Source organism: Schistocerca americana, chromosome 7 (genome assembly GCF_021461395.2).
Source record: "Schistocerca americana isolate TAMUIC-IGC-003095 chromosome 7, iqSchAmer2.1, whole genome shotgun sequence".
Classification (NCBI taxonomy): Eukaryota; Metazoa; Arthropoda; class Insecta; order Orthoptera; family Acrididae; genus Schistocerca; species Schistocerca americana.
This window is the reverse complement of record NC_060125.1, coordinates 551,874,079-551,889,633: the sequence shown is the minus strand read 5'-3', so window position 1 is coordinate 551,889,633 and position 15,555 is coordinate 551,874,079. Positions and strand designations below refer to the sequence as shown.

At 44.3% G+C, this 15,555-nt stretch overlaps 1 protein-coding gene across 1 annotated transcript in view; it reads right to left on the bottom strand.

Annotated features, from left to right (window-relative positions):
- Positions 1–15,555, bottom strand: part of LOC124621874 (alpha-N-acetylgalactosaminidase-like) — a 93,163-nt gene that overhangs the window by 33,410 nt on the left and 44,198 nt on the right. The window contains 1 exon segment of the mRNA XM_047147339.1: positions 1,873–2,047. Coding sequence (XP_047003295.1) covers positions 1,873–2,047 — 175 coding nt within the window.

The following is a 15,555-nucleotide window of genomic DNA, read 5'->3' as shown; positions in this document are numbered from 1 at the left end:
TGCAGATGAGTGTGCAAGTTGCATTTGCGTGTGCGTATGTGTATTGTTGACAAAGCCCACTGGCCGAAAGCTTTAACTGTGAAAGTCTTTTTGTTGTGCCTATCTGTGACTCAGCATCTCCACTATATGGTGAGTAGAAACTTTCCTTCTCATAATATTGTTACATTACATCCTGGATTTTCCATTGTTTGATATCCATAATTTTATTTGTTAGTAATGCAGCCGACTACCAGATTTACTTTGTTTTTTCTTTAATAAAGCACATTTAGATTCATTTACAGACTCATTCCTCAACACACTTTTGAGGACAGTGAAACAGTTTTAAAGTCTTTCTGGGCAAAACATATTGGTGTACTAATAAATTTACGTTAGACTCTTAATTAACTACTCATTTTTAAGCTCAAAAGTAATAACAAGAATTGCACAAATTTCCCAGTAAATGATAGCAACATCATAACTTTATCATCACAGTTTATGTCAATATTAACCTTTCAACTCTGGTGCGCAAAATGTGGTAGATGTGTCTTGGGTGCTGCAACATCACACTGCTTTTGAAGCCGCCAGGCGGAGATTATTTTGGATATGTTTGGCATTTCCCATCACACCTTTTTATTACAAAATTTGGGCAGGCACTGGGAGAGTTTGTAGCATTTCTTTACGCTACTTCTGTTCATGTGTGATGTGTTTTAATCAAAGAGATAAACAAACACATTTACAACTATGATATATATTTTCATAAAACATAACATAAAGTAGATTATTTACTACTGATTTGTTCATTCTATATAAAAACAAAGATGAGGTGACTTACCGAACGAAAGCGCTGGCAGGTCGATAGACACACAAACAAACACAAACATACACACAAAATTCAAGCTTTCGCAACAAACTGTTGCCTCATCAGGAAAGAGGGAAGGAGGGGGGAAGACGAAAGGAATTGGGTTTTAAGGGAGAGGGTAAGGAGTCATTCCAATCCCGGGAGCGGAAAGACTTACCTTAGCGGGAAAAAAGGACAGGTATACACTCGCACACACGCACATATCCATCCACACATACAGACACAAGCAGACATATTTAAATATTTAAATGTGTGCGTGTGTGCGAGTGTATACCTGTCCTTTTTCCCCGCTAAGGTAAGTCTTTCCGCTCCCGGGATTGGAATGACTCCTTACCCTCTCCCTTAAAACCCAATTCCTTTCGTCTTCCCCCCTCCTTCCCTCTTTCCTGATGAGGCAACAGTTTGTTGCGAAAGCTTGAATTTTGTGTGTATGTTTGTGTTTGTTTGTGTGTCTATCGACCTGCCAGCGCTTTCGTTCGGTAAGTCACCTCATCTTTGTTTTTATATATAATTTTTCCCACGTGGAATGTTTCCTTCTATTATATTGATTTGTTCATTCTGTTACATTTTAGGACACAAAGAAGTAAAGAGAGTTTAACTTCATTCTTAACAACAGAGCTTTACTCGAGACACCATCTCTTGGGTATTTGAGATGCTATTTGTTGTGGATTTCAGATCTGTTGGGTTTATAGCAAAGTATTCAGTATGGTGTGAGTCCACCAATAGTGCTGACAGCAAAGTGATGGTGAACTAACATACTGTAAGTTGAAAAACCATGTGTCAAGTGTGGCACGAGTCTGTCAATAATGCTGCAATTAAAATGTTGCAGAAGTCTGACACAATTAAGCAATAACGAAGTATGAATCTCAAAATATCAACAGCAGTTGACTGCACTTGCAGCACACCATGTGTCATGTGTCACTTCTGTGGCAGTCAAGGGCATAGCACGACAACCAGTCACTATAGCCAAAGGATTAAAGAACCATGTCAGAAGTAGTGCAATAACTTCAGCTGTAAAAATCAATGAAGCATACCTCTGTCCATCTCCCTGGGATGAGAGTAACAACCATCAAGTTTGACATAATCAACATTCCAGTCAGCAAATGTTTGTGCATCAGTTTCCAAGTAACCCAAAATTCCAGGATAGCCTGCACAAGTATAATTTCCATAGTCCTCATAGATGCCGAATTTGAGGCCTTTTGAATGTATCTGCAACAAAAAGAGCATTTCAGTATAAATACAAATCATACATAAACCACAGTGATGATAGATTGGAATCCATACTATAAAAGTAGATATACGAGCTTGATTTAATAAGTACAGTAAATTTCCATGAAAGAATACAGCATTTTTGTTGTGTCTTCATGGTTGGTAAGCTTGATTATTTCAAGGATCATATAAGGAATTGCGATGATGCACAGTGTACGGTTCAATGTTGACACCCACCTAAACTGGTCATTGTGTCAACTGTGATTGAAAATGGAGAAAAAACAAGTTTTGTGCTGTTATTAAACATTTTCATTTGAAGGGCTGGACTGCTGTGCAAATCAAAACAGAACTGGATGAAGTTCATGTGAATTCTGCACCATCACTGAAGAACATTTGCTTTTGGATTAATGAGTTTAAACATCGTTGGACAAGCACCAACAATGAAGTACGCTCAGGCTGTCCAATTGAGGACACCACAAAGAAAACCATTGACAAAAATCTATGATATGGTAATGCAAGAGCGCCAAATAAAAGTTCATGAGGTTGCTGAGACTGTAGGCATCTAAACTGAGCAAGTGCATAATATCCTGCATGAGAACTAGCTACAAAGAATCTGTGTGCGAGGTGGGTACCGCAATTGCTCAGCTGACCAAAAGCGCATCCGAAAAAACATTTCAACACAATGTCTGGTGATTTTTAATTGCAATGGCCATGACTTCTTGCACTAATTTGTGACTGTTGATGAAGCCTGGATCCATCTTTATGCATCAGAGTCAAAACAGCAGTCAAGACAACTGACAAAAGGCTGCTGAAAGTGCACCGAAGAAGGCAAAGACCATTTTGTCTCCTGGTAAGGTTATGACCACTGTTTTTTGGGCATCCAGATGAATAATCCTCATAGATTACCTGTAAGAAGCAGAACCATAGCTGGATCCCATTATGATCCATTATTGTATCATTTCAAACTTGCTGAAAATATACCAAGGCTGCTATGCAAAAATGTGCTCTTTCGCCAGGCTAAAGCACCATCCCACACACCAGTGATGGAAATGGAAAAAGTGCATGAACTGAGCTTCGAATTGATTCCTCATCTAGCCTATACACCAGACTTCGCCCAAAGTGACTTCTTTCTTGTTCCTAACTTGAAACTCTGGCTTGCTGCAAAGAAATTTTCATCAAATAAGGAACTGACAGTTTGACAGAAAATATCTTTCCGGTGGTATGAAAAAGCTGGAGGATAGCTGGATCAAATATATATCCCACAATGAAAACTACGTACAAAGATAGGGTGAGTTGATTATGAAACACAGATTTTTTCTTACTGTTTTACCAGGCTCTCCAAACTAGCCTTGTATGTATGTATGTGTAAGGGGCAGTAAAATGAAAATCAAACCCTCCACAATGGTGCCATGGAATAGTTCCATTCAAAAGTAGCCACCACATGCTTTAAGACACTTAACCCACTGGAAGAAGAGAAAATCAATTCTTGTTTCGTAGAACATGGACAGATGCTGAAGGCTCCACAACTGCACCCACTCCTGCACTTGCTGGTCTGACTGAAACCGACATCCACATCTGTCTTCCTTCAGCTCGACAAACATGTGAATTCACACTGTGAAACATCCAGGGTATACAGAGGATGTCGCAGTGTTTCCCAACCAAATTGCTGAAGCGTAGCTTCATCCAATTGGCAGTGTGGGGCCGGCCTTATTGTGCAACAGGATAATTCTGTCCACCCGTATTTCTGGGCTTTTTCTTTCTGACTTTGCAAAGTGTCTTCATAGCATTGCACACTGATTGTGGTTTCACACTTGAGGAACTCACGATTGGAGGGACCCTAAAATTGAAGGAGTAGGTCATCATGACTTTACCAGAACTTATGTGAACAGCTTTGGATTTCTTTCACGAGGAGGATGTGGGATGTTTCCACTGTTTGCTTTGTCATCTGTCCTCTCTGGCTGTAGGGATGCTGTCTGACAGAATCATCCTCTTGCACGACAATACACCCTCCCAAACTGCCAATCGGATGAAGGCTACACTTCAGCAATTTGGTTGGGAGACACTGCAACATTCTCTGTACGGCCCGGACCTTTCACTGTGTGATTGTCACCTCTTTGGTCACCTGAAGAAAGAAACACATGGACATCGGTTTCAGTTGGACAAGGAAGTGAAAGTGAGTGAGGTTATGGAGTCATCAGCAGCTAACTTGTGTTCTATGGAACAGGAATTGACAGTATTGTCTTCCAATGGGATAAATGTCTTAACATGTGTATTGATTACTTGTGAATGGAAACATTCCATGATCCCACAGTGGAAGTAGCTCTGTTTTCATTTGACTGCCCCTCAGATGTATTTATGTTCCACACACTCCTCCTAAATCACTGGATCAATCTCAACCAAACTTAGTATACATATCACTTACTGTCTGGAAAGAATCACTGTGGGGTAAGAGCCACCTACCTCTCAGAGGGTTGGGAATGGGGGTGAAAATGAAGCTTAGCTCATAATGTGCAAATAGCCAGACTATATTCATCCAGTATTTGTGAATGACAGGACCTACTGACTTGCAACAAACTTGAATCATAATTTCAAGTCTTAATGAGACTTTTTATTGCTCACACACCTCACAAAATGATGAAAGGAAAAAAGTTTAATACTTGCTACATTTTTGCTGCTCATACAGTAAACTGCCAAATGTTTCAACTGGTCACTTCTCAATTACTAACTCTACTCGCAACAGAATAACACACAGTATCTATATATGCTGCTGAATGTCCCTGCAAAATAACAATATTGTATGATGCACAGTTCAGGAGGTATGTCGTCATGAACACTGAGCTGTGAGAAAATGAAACTGAAGGGTGAAATTTGCTAGGGACATAGCTGAAATATGTATACAAATATGTGTGAAATATATGTGACATTGATATGAGGCCAAAACTGTGGGTAAAAAGCTCCTTCTCAGATCCTGGAGCAATTTCAAGTAAGTTTATACACATATTACTTACTACTTGGAAAGGAATACTGTGGGGGTAAGAATCTGCAGTCTTCTGTTAGGTGGGGGTGATAACATGGAGAGAGAAAGGAGGAGGAAGAAATAGACAGACAGAGATGCAAACGGTGATATGGACACAGATATTGGGGAGGAGGAGTGGTCAGAGAAATGTGGAGGAGGAGATGGACAGAGTGAGGTTGAGGAGGAGGAGAAGGGCAAAGAAATGAATGAGGAGAAGATGGATGGAGTGAGGGGGGAGTGGGAGATTGATGGACAGAGGGGGGAGTAGGAGATGGATGGAGAGAAGGGTAGTGGGAGATGGACATAGAAGACAAGAATAGATGCTCAGTGATAGGGGAGAGAGGAGCAGATGGACAGAGGGGGTAGGTAGGAACAGATGGGCAGGGGAGGTGGAGTAGACGGACAGAGAGGGGGTGGAGTAGCAGACGAACAGAGAGAAGGGCGGGAGGAAATGGGCAGAGAGTGGGGATGAAGGAGATGGACAGAGAAAGGAGGAACTGGACTAACAGAACTAGAATAAATACACAGCTAGTATGTAATAGAAACAAAAAACAATTATACTGTTGACACTACAATGTGGCAGTTGGCCGTGAGCACAAACAGATGAGAAATGTCTGCGGGCTGAGGAGAGGAGCAAGGGGAATAAACCACACCTCCCTTTTGCAGGGCTGGCAGCCTACTCCCGCCTCATGTGTTTCTGTGTGAGCATAACTGAGATTGCCACAGGTACTGCCAATCCCTTTTGGTGTTGTGACAGTAGTACTCGAACCTCATAGTGGACCACAATTAGTCTCTTCACTCATTTCAAAGTAAGAAGAGAAAACAAGCAAAGCATTACCTGAAAAGTGTATGTATGTATGTGTGTGTGTGTGTGTGTGTGTGTGTGTGTGTGTGTGTGAGAGAGAGAGAGAGAGAGAGAGAGAGAGAGAGAGAGAGAGAGAGTAAAACGAAAATGATCAGTAGGTAATACAAATAACATTATGACAACACCACCACTTGTGACTCTCAGATTTCTGTGCCAGAATTTAATGACACGAAAGGGGAAGGAGAAAAGATACCAAGATGTCAAAAGTGGTTACTGCAAATGTGTTTATAAGACTTTTGTTGTCCTTCATCCTCATTACAAGGGTCCCTCTCATCTTGCCTGAGTCACCTGTTCTTCTTCCTAACCTTTCCCACCCTTTATCTCTTCCTCCCTGATGAAGAAAATAACAGTTCCTACAGCTGGGATAATTTTTTTCACTTTTAAGTGTGCCATCAGCGGTACAGAGAATTTCTCTCCCTGATGGTAAGAACTTGCCAGCTTGCCAGCCATTCTGCCTACTTGTAATTTTATAGTTCTCTCAGGCGAGCTCAATGTGTATATGCTGTATGTCTAGTCCACTGTTGTGAACAACACATACATTCTCGAGACTAGCTGAGTAACACTTCCATTAAAAAAATCACCTGTTGGCCTTCTCATTTATCTTTCAATAAATAGGAGAGCAGCATCACATCTGCCTTAGGACTGAAGACAATGACAATGTTGACAACAAGTCTAAGATCAGACACCTGTACTGCAGCTCGAAGTGGCCAATGATTCGTTTTGTCTCTATTAAAATACATCTCCATATAGAGAAACGCTATCAGAATTCTATCAAGACAAATCACTAACTAGGTGCACAATTTTAAAAAAGACGGTCCTGATTTTCTGCCTAGGTTGTGACCTAATTTTACAGACTAAGGCTGAAACCTCATCATATTTAATGCAATCTATTCTACAATGCTATTACTCAGAAAAGACTTATTGTATATCTTGCAAAATTATGAGACAGAGCTGCTGAACAGTAATGGAAGCAATATTTCAATACTGCCAATACACACGTATAAATGTACAAACACTATCCTTGCTCAAGGCACTAACAGCTATTCCTCACAGAGGAGAGAGGGATAAGGCATAGATGGTTACAAAGGAAGGGCAGGCCACTCGGTCTTCTGATGTCTGTACATTTGTGTGTGTCTATGAGCAGTACTGAAATTTCACTTACTGAAAGCAATTACTGACCAATATTTTTGTCTTGAAATTTTATTTATTTATTTTTCATGTGAATTTTCTTTCTGTATACTTCGGTAGTTTTTTACTACCACTATTACCATTTTGTTCTATTAAAATAACTAACAATGCTTTCTTTGAAAGAGGAACAATACAGGCCTAGGGGACAAAACAACTGTTGTTTGACAATATACTACAAAAAATAATTACCTAAGGCTTAGATATTGTTGCACAGCAGAACAGTATACTTGATGAACCTAGAAACATTTCAAAGACCTCCCCTCGCAACACCATAGGTGAGCAGAGCAGAACGGGTCCATAACCAGGTGAAATTCCAATGAGAAAGAACCACTGATGGTGAAGCAGCAAACATGCAAGCTGTTGTGACACCCTGAATGAGGTGAGCACTGTAGTAGCAATGGTCTTATGACAACATTGTTGCTGATGCCACCAACTCTGCCGCTGTGGCTATGGGCTGCACCATTGTCAGCACATACCGGAAGGCACTTACAGTCTATGCTCCCACCAGTGCTGTCTGCCTGAATGTCTACACAGGAACTGTTGCATTTTGTGGACATCAAATGTTTAATATTGCAATTCTGTTTTAATAACAGTCTCTCGGCATCAGACAGGCATCGGCTAACCAATGTCTCTCTGGTAGTCAACCATCGATTTCCTAACCTCAACCTAATCTCAATACACACAGTACTATTATACCTCTAGTGGGCTACAGTATTCTTATTCTACTTTTAAGTATATTAGTAAACAACTATTTTATGAATACATATTTAACTGTTTTCTACTTCAAGAGAAGCAACCAATTAAATTGTTGTTGTTGTTGTTGTTGTTGTGGTCTTCAGTCCTGAGGCTGGTTTGATGCAGCTCTCCATGCTACTCTATCCTGTGCAAGCTACTTCATTTCCCAGTACCTACTGCAACCTACATTCTTCTGAATCTGCTTAGTGTATTCATCTCTTGGTCTCCCTCTACGATTTTTACCCTCCATGCTGCCCTCCAATACTAAATTGGTGACCCCTTGATGCCTCAGAACACGTTCTACCAACTGATCCCTTCTTCTTGTCAAGTTGTGCCACAAACTCCTCTTCTCCCCAATCCTATTCAATACCTCCTCATTAGTTATGTGATCTACCCATCTAATCTTCAGCATTCTTCTGTAGTACCACATTTCAAAAGCTTCTATTCTCTTCTTGTCCAAACTATTTGTCGTCCATGTTTTACTTCCATACATGGCTACACTCCATACAAATACTTTCAGAATTTTACATCCTCTCTACTTCGACCATCATCAGTTATTTTGCTCCCCAAATAGCAAAACTCCTTTACTACTTTAAGTGTCTCATTTCCTAATCTAATTCCCTCAGCATCACCCGACTTTATTTGACTACATTCCATTATCCTCGTTTTGCTTTTGTTGATGTTCATCTTATATCCTCCTTTCAAAACACTGTCCATTCCATTCAACTGCTCTTCCAAGTCCTTTGCTGTCTCTGACAGAATGACATTGTTATCGGCGAACCTCAAAGTTTTTATTTCTTCTCCATGAATTTTAATCCCTGCTCCGAATTTTTCTTTGTTTCCTTTACTGCTTGTTCAATATACAGATTGAATAACATCAGGGAGAGGCTAAAACACTGTCTCACTCCCTTCCCAACCACTGCTTCCCTTCCAATTCAACTGGAAGAATTAAAAAGTTAAATCATAAAAATATTAAAGGCAAATAAGTCTGTCACAAAATAAGCTTCTGGTCAACAAGGCCTTTGTCAAAAATAGGCAACACACACACACACACACACACACACACACACACACACACAGTCTTCAGCTGCCAGAGACTGCAGTCGTGTGTGTGTGTGTGTGTGTGTGTGTGTGTGTGTGTGTGTGTGTGTCTATTTTTGACAAAGGCCTTGTTGGCCAAAAGCTTATTTTGTGACAGCCTTTTTGTTGTGCCTATCTGTGACCCAGCATTTCCGCTATATGGTGACTAGCAACTATCCTTTTCATAATACTGTTACATTCCATCCTGGATTTTCCATTGTTTGATTAAAGATGAAAGAAAAAAAAAAAAAAAAAAAATACAAATACCAATTTGTACTGAAAAAATATGGCAACTTATGAGGTCCCCACTGTGGTTGGAGTTCAGAAATAGATTGAAACTGTTCATATTTAGTTTCACATCAAGTCATATAGCTTCCATCACTTTTCAAAGGGAGCCGCAATGTGATCTGCTCGTTACTTTCTAGGTGGCTGATGAACTCTTTTCAACTAGCTTTTGGGGCTTTCAACATTGTGTTGTTTGCTACCTATACAGCGTGTCTGGTGAGGAAAGGTCAATATTTTAAACAGTGATGGTGTAAGTAATTCTGAACAAAAAATGTTATATGAACATGGGTCTGCAAACGCCTCATTAGGGAGGTATGGGTACTGAAAGGAACTTTAAATCTGCAAAATTTATGTGCACAACGTGAACGGATATGCAATACAACTGGACCGTAACTGGGGACTAAACTGCTAGGTCATCGGTCCCCCACTCCAATTAAAATAATTCCGAGGTGGGTCCCCAAGACAAGGGAGGTAACCATGCGTTAGTCACATACGGCCAATGTGGAGCCAGCAGAGGATAACTGATTCCCTGCTAGCGGACTGCATGGAAGACTTCCACACATTCATAGTCTCCTCAATGACACGCAGTTTATTGTGCGTACTGTCAAACAATTCCGTCTCCCAAAGCTGAAAAACCCTGTGGCATAAGACAGAACGCATGACAGTTTCGGAGATGCCCATCTCCAGAAGCTGTTTCCGTGTAGCCTGTTTGGCCAGCCTGTCGGCAAGTTCATTGCCTGGAATTCCGGCCTGTCCTGGGGCCCACACAAACACCACTGAGCGACGTGACCGTTCAGGGCATAGATGGACTCCTGAATGGACGCAACCAAAGGATGGTGATGGTAGCACTGGTCGATAGCTTGTAGGCTGCTCAAGGAGTCAGGGCACAGGAGAAATGACTCGCCACGGCATGAGCAGATGTGCTCAAGAGCATGAGATATGGTAGTCAGCTCTGCAGTAAAAACATTGCAGCCATCTAGCAAGGAGTGCTGTTCAGTATGTCCTCCATGAACATACGTAAAGCCTATGTGACAATCAGCCATCAGTGTAAACCACTTCATGGCCCTGGTAAATGTCCGAGAGTTGAGAGGAAATGATAGCGGAGAGCCGTCGCAGGGTTAACGGAGTCCTTAGGCCCATGCGAAAGGTCCAGAAGAATATGTGGCCTAGGTGTACACCATGGAGGTGTACGTGAACGGACCTCAAGGAGAGTTGGTAGCAGGAAGGACTCCAGTTTAGACAGAAGGGATCGGACACAAACCACAATCGTAAGCCCTGACCTGGACCGCCAATGTGGGAGATGAACCGAGGGATTCCGGCCTCCACCAGGACACTGGTCACCGAACTTGTTCTGAAAGCTCCCATCGCTAGGTGAATGCCACAGTGGTGCACTGGTTGAGTAAACGCAATGCTAAGGGTGCCATTGAACCGTAAATCCACGCTCCCACAATCAAGGAGGGATTGAACAAGGGCTCTGTAGAGCTGCAGCAGCGTAGAGCAATCTGCACCCCAGTTGGTGTTGCTCAGGTAGCGGAGGGCATTGAGGTGCTGCCAGGTGATGTAGCCAAGTCAATCGGGCATTGAAAACCAGTTCTAAGAATTAACATGTCTCCACTACAGTAAAGTTCTGGTTCTGGATGAATGGTGTGATGCCGACAGAAATGCACGACACATGACTTCGCGGCTGAAAACTGGAAGCCGTGGGCTAGAGCCCATTACCGCACCTTGTGAATGGCTTGCTGTAGGTGCCGCTCAGCAACTCCAGTGCTGGAGGAGCAGTACGAAATACAGAAGTCATCCACGTACAGAGAAGATGAGACCGACGGCCCTACAGCTGCTGCTAGGCTGTTAATAGCCATTAAAAATGGAGACACTCAATACAGAGCCCTACGGAATGCCATTCTCCTGAATGGACACGGAAAGTACAGAGTGACAGGAGGTTTTGCATAAAAATTGGGAGCGGGTCCCTGAGACTTATACAATGTGGCAAGGATAGAATGTCGCCAGGTCATGTCGTATGCTTCACGTAAGTAAAAAAAAAATGGCAACCAGATGTTGGCGTCTGGTACAGGCTGTCCGAATGGCAGACTCGAGGGACACAAGATTATCAGTGGTAGAGCGACCCTTGCAGAAGGCGCCCTGACATGGAGCCAGTAGATCACGTGACTCCAGGACCCAACCCAACCACCAACAAACATTACGTTCCAGCAGCTTACAATGGAAGTTAGTGAGGCTGATGGGCTGGTAGCTATCCACATCAAGTGGGTTTTGACCGGGTTTGAGCACCGGAATGATGGTGCTCTCCCGCCATAATGATGGAAAGGTGCCATCGCACCAGATCCGGTTGACGATGACGAGGATATGTCGCTTGTAGTCAGACAAGAGATCTTTAATCATCTGACTATGGATCCAATCCGGCCCAGGAGCTGTGTCGGGGCAACGTGCAAGGGCACGGAGGAGCTACCACTCTGTAAATGGGGCGATATAGGGTTCTCTGTGGCATGTAGTGAACGAGAGGACTTTCCATTCCAACTGCCGTTTGAGGGTGTGAAAGGCTGGCGGGGTAGTTCTCTGCCGCAGAGGCTCAAGCATAGTGCTCAGCAAAGTGCTCGGCAATCATGTCTACGTCGGTAGATAACACGCCATTGATGTTAATGCCAGGGTCACCTGTTGGGGTCCGGTACCCAAAAAGACGTCTGATCTTCGTCCAGACTTGGGAAAGTGATGTATGGCACCCACTGGTCGACACATACCTCTCCCAACACTCCTGTTTCCATCGTTTTATACGCTCGTGAACGTGGGCACAGAGCCGCTTAAAGGCTATTAGGTGCTCTAGGGAAGGGTGCTGCTTATGTCGCTGTAGAGCTCGCCGAAGCTCTTTAGTTGCCTCAGCGGCTTCCAGTGACCACCAAGGGACTGTCTTTAGCCAGGGGCACCCTAAATAACGAGAGAGAGCGTTTTCGGCTGCAGAAACGATAGTTGTAGTGACATCGATGGAACCATGTGGGGGAGATTCAGTGACGACAGCAGAGGTGAAGGCTTCCCAGTCTGCCTTGTTTAAGGCCCATCTAGGTAGGCGTCCATGGGCATGACGCTGGGAGAGTGACAGGAAGATGGGGCAGAGGTCACTACCACACGGATCATCATGTGCTCTCTAGTGGATAGATGGGAGAAGGCCTGGACTGCAAACCGAGAGATCAATGGCTGAGGAAGTGCCATGTGCCACACTGAAATGTGTGGGGGCACCTGCATTTAAGAGGCAGAGGTCGAGTTGTGACAGTAAATTTAAAGCAGGGCGCCGCCCGACAAGGGGTTATGCGTGTTAAAATCTCCCAAAAGAAGGAAAGGTTTAGGGAGCTGATCAATCAGTGTAGCCAATACGTTCAGAGATACTGCACCATCTGGAGGAAGATATACATTGTAGACAGTTATTTCCTGTGTCGTCCTCATCCTGACAGCCACAGCTTCAAGAGGGGTTTGGAGGGGCACAGGTTCACTACATACTGAGTTCAGGACATAGACGCAAACTCCACATGACACACGATACTAGTTGCTACGGTTCCTGTAATATCCCATATAGCTTAGGAATGCAGGGGTCCGCATTGCTGGGAACCAGGTTTCCTGTAGGACAATGCAGAACGCAGTTGTAAAGCTTAAAAGTTGCCGTAGCTCAGCCAGATGGTGGAGAAAACTGCCGCAATTCCACTGGAGGATTATGTGATCAGGAGACTGGGAAGGCATGAAACACTCATTGAGGCAGTCTACGCCTCAGGGTCACCTGCGGCCACCAGATGGGTACCAGTGTGATCGACATCCACTGTGTCTGAGGGCCCAGCGAGATCTAGGTCCTCAGCGGATGACAGAATCTCCACCTCATCCTCAGACACAGAGCTTGCAGGTAGTGGTAGTGTGGGTGCCACCACAGTACCTTGGTTCTTTGGGGTCTTTTTTTTTTAGGTTTCTCTTGCTGCTCCTTAGGTTTGACCAGCTGGGAGGGCTTCACTGATTCAGTCTCAGGGACTGAGGAGGACCGTGAAGCCCTACAACCAGCTACCTGTGGTTGCTTCAGCCACTGGCAGGTGTCAGCTTTGCCACTGGTAGAAACCTGGGAAGGGAGTGACCCAAGGGATCCTTTCCTGGTGAGAGGAGCCGAAGAAGACATACGCTTCTCCAGCTGAGAAGTGGGGACTGACGTACTGGCATCCCCGATGGTTGGGGGGGGAGGGGGGGGGGGGGGGTGTTGCTCCTGAAGTAGGTTGTGCAGGAGCAACAGGGGGGGAAGTGCCTCCCCCCCCCCCCCCAAAATCAAGGGGGCAGGTGGGGTCTGACAGCTCTTAGAGCCAACTGTATGCAGCGGAACGGAAGATGGCAGAACCGCTGTCCTAGCGGCAGCATAGGTTGACGTCACATGCACAGAATATAGCCTCTCATATTTTCTCTTAGCGTCAGTGTACGTCAGTCGGTCCATGGTCTTGTACGCCATTACTTTTCTTTCTTTCTGGAGAATCCTGCAGTCTGGCGAGCAAGGTGAATGGTGCTCTCCGCAGTTGACACAGATGGGAAACGGGGCACAGGGAGTGTTGCGATGTGAAGGACGTCCAAAATCCTGACAGGTGATGCTGGAAGAACAGCAGGAAGACATATGGCCGAACTTCCAGCACTTAAAAGCACCTCATTGGGGGAGGGATATAAGGCTTTACATCACAGCGTTAGACCATCACCTTGATCTTCTCAGGTAATGTGTCACCCTCGAAGGCCAAGATGAAGGCACCGGTGGCAACGTGATTGTCTCTTGGACCCTAGTGGACGCGCCGGAGGAAATGGACATCTCACTGCTATAAATTGGCGCACAGCTCATTGCCAGACCGAGAAAGAAAATCCCTGTGAAATATGATACCCTGGAACATACTTAAGCTCTTATGGGGCGTGATGGAAACAGAAACATCCCCCAGCTTGTCACAGGCGAGTAGTGCCTGTGACTGGGCAGAGTATGCTGTTTTGGTCAAGACCGACCCTGAGCGCATTTTGGACAAGCCCTCCACCTCTCCAAACTAGTCCTCCAAATGCTCCACAAAAAACTGAGGTTTCATTGACAAGAAAGATTTCCCCATCAACTCTTGTACATACGAGGTACCTGGGTGAATAAACTTCGCTGCCATCCTTAACCTGGCGTTCCTCCCATGGTGTGGCTGGGCGGGAGGGGTGGGGGGTACTATTTGGGGTTGTATTTCTTAGCATTGAAGTTAGACCTTGATCGCTTAGAGACTGGCGATGTTTGACCACCAGCAAGAGATGACGTGTTACACTTCATGGTGTGTCATCCGCCCTGATACCACCACTCGGACCAGCGGCCCTCCCCACGGGCACTATCCAGCCGCAGCAAAGGCCACCTGGCAGGATGGCCATTGCTGGGAGTCCTGATGCCCCAGGATGACAGGGATCTACTCCTTGGCATATGTGGGGAGTTAACGGCACAGGCATCAGCAGAGCAATCCCTGTGTGGTCAGGGGGCTACAACCAACAGGGTACATGGCGGCCCTAACACAACGGACTGGCTATCGTGCTGGATATCAGGCACAAACGAGCTAAGAAGTCCATTATCATCGACAGTGCAGAAACTGATACTACACAGAGGACGGAGGAAAACTCACCCAAGAGGGTGACCTCACCCAGCAGCTGAAGAATGAGTGGAAGTGCAGACTCACGTCAATGAAGGATGTGACAGGTCTCAGCACATGATGGACACTATGCACCATGTAAGGCACCCTTTCCCAATTGGCTTGCTCTTCAAATAAATTTTGAAAAATGGAGGTCAAACCCTACAGGGGACCATCACATAAAGGCCTAAACATGTGAGACTCCTTCTAGTCACCACTTACGACAGGCAGGAATACCTCAGGCCTATTCTAACCCCTGGACCCGCAGGGGGGACGAGTGCAAGATTTGTCTACACATAGGTAAATGTTTTAAGCTTTATAACATTCCGACAACAGTGTAATAGAGAGCTGCAATAAATAGAATGCTTTAATATAGCTTATACTACATTGTTGTAAAAATGAGGAAAACACTGAAAAATAAGTTTACTGCTGTGTCACGATGTCAATAAAAAGAATTGTATGCCAATGGGTTAATAGTGAGACAGCAAAAGCTAACTATGTTGTTTGATACCAAACACTCATTTCCACTAATCTGAATCACTGGTCTTGAGACAGGGATCCAAATTAATTAAACGATCAGGCTTCTGTTGAGGTCCACGAAATATGACCTCCCATGATGCTAGTGTGGACAGTTCATTTGAGGCTAGCCATAAAGAGTGAAGAGCCCCTGACAATGCAGTGC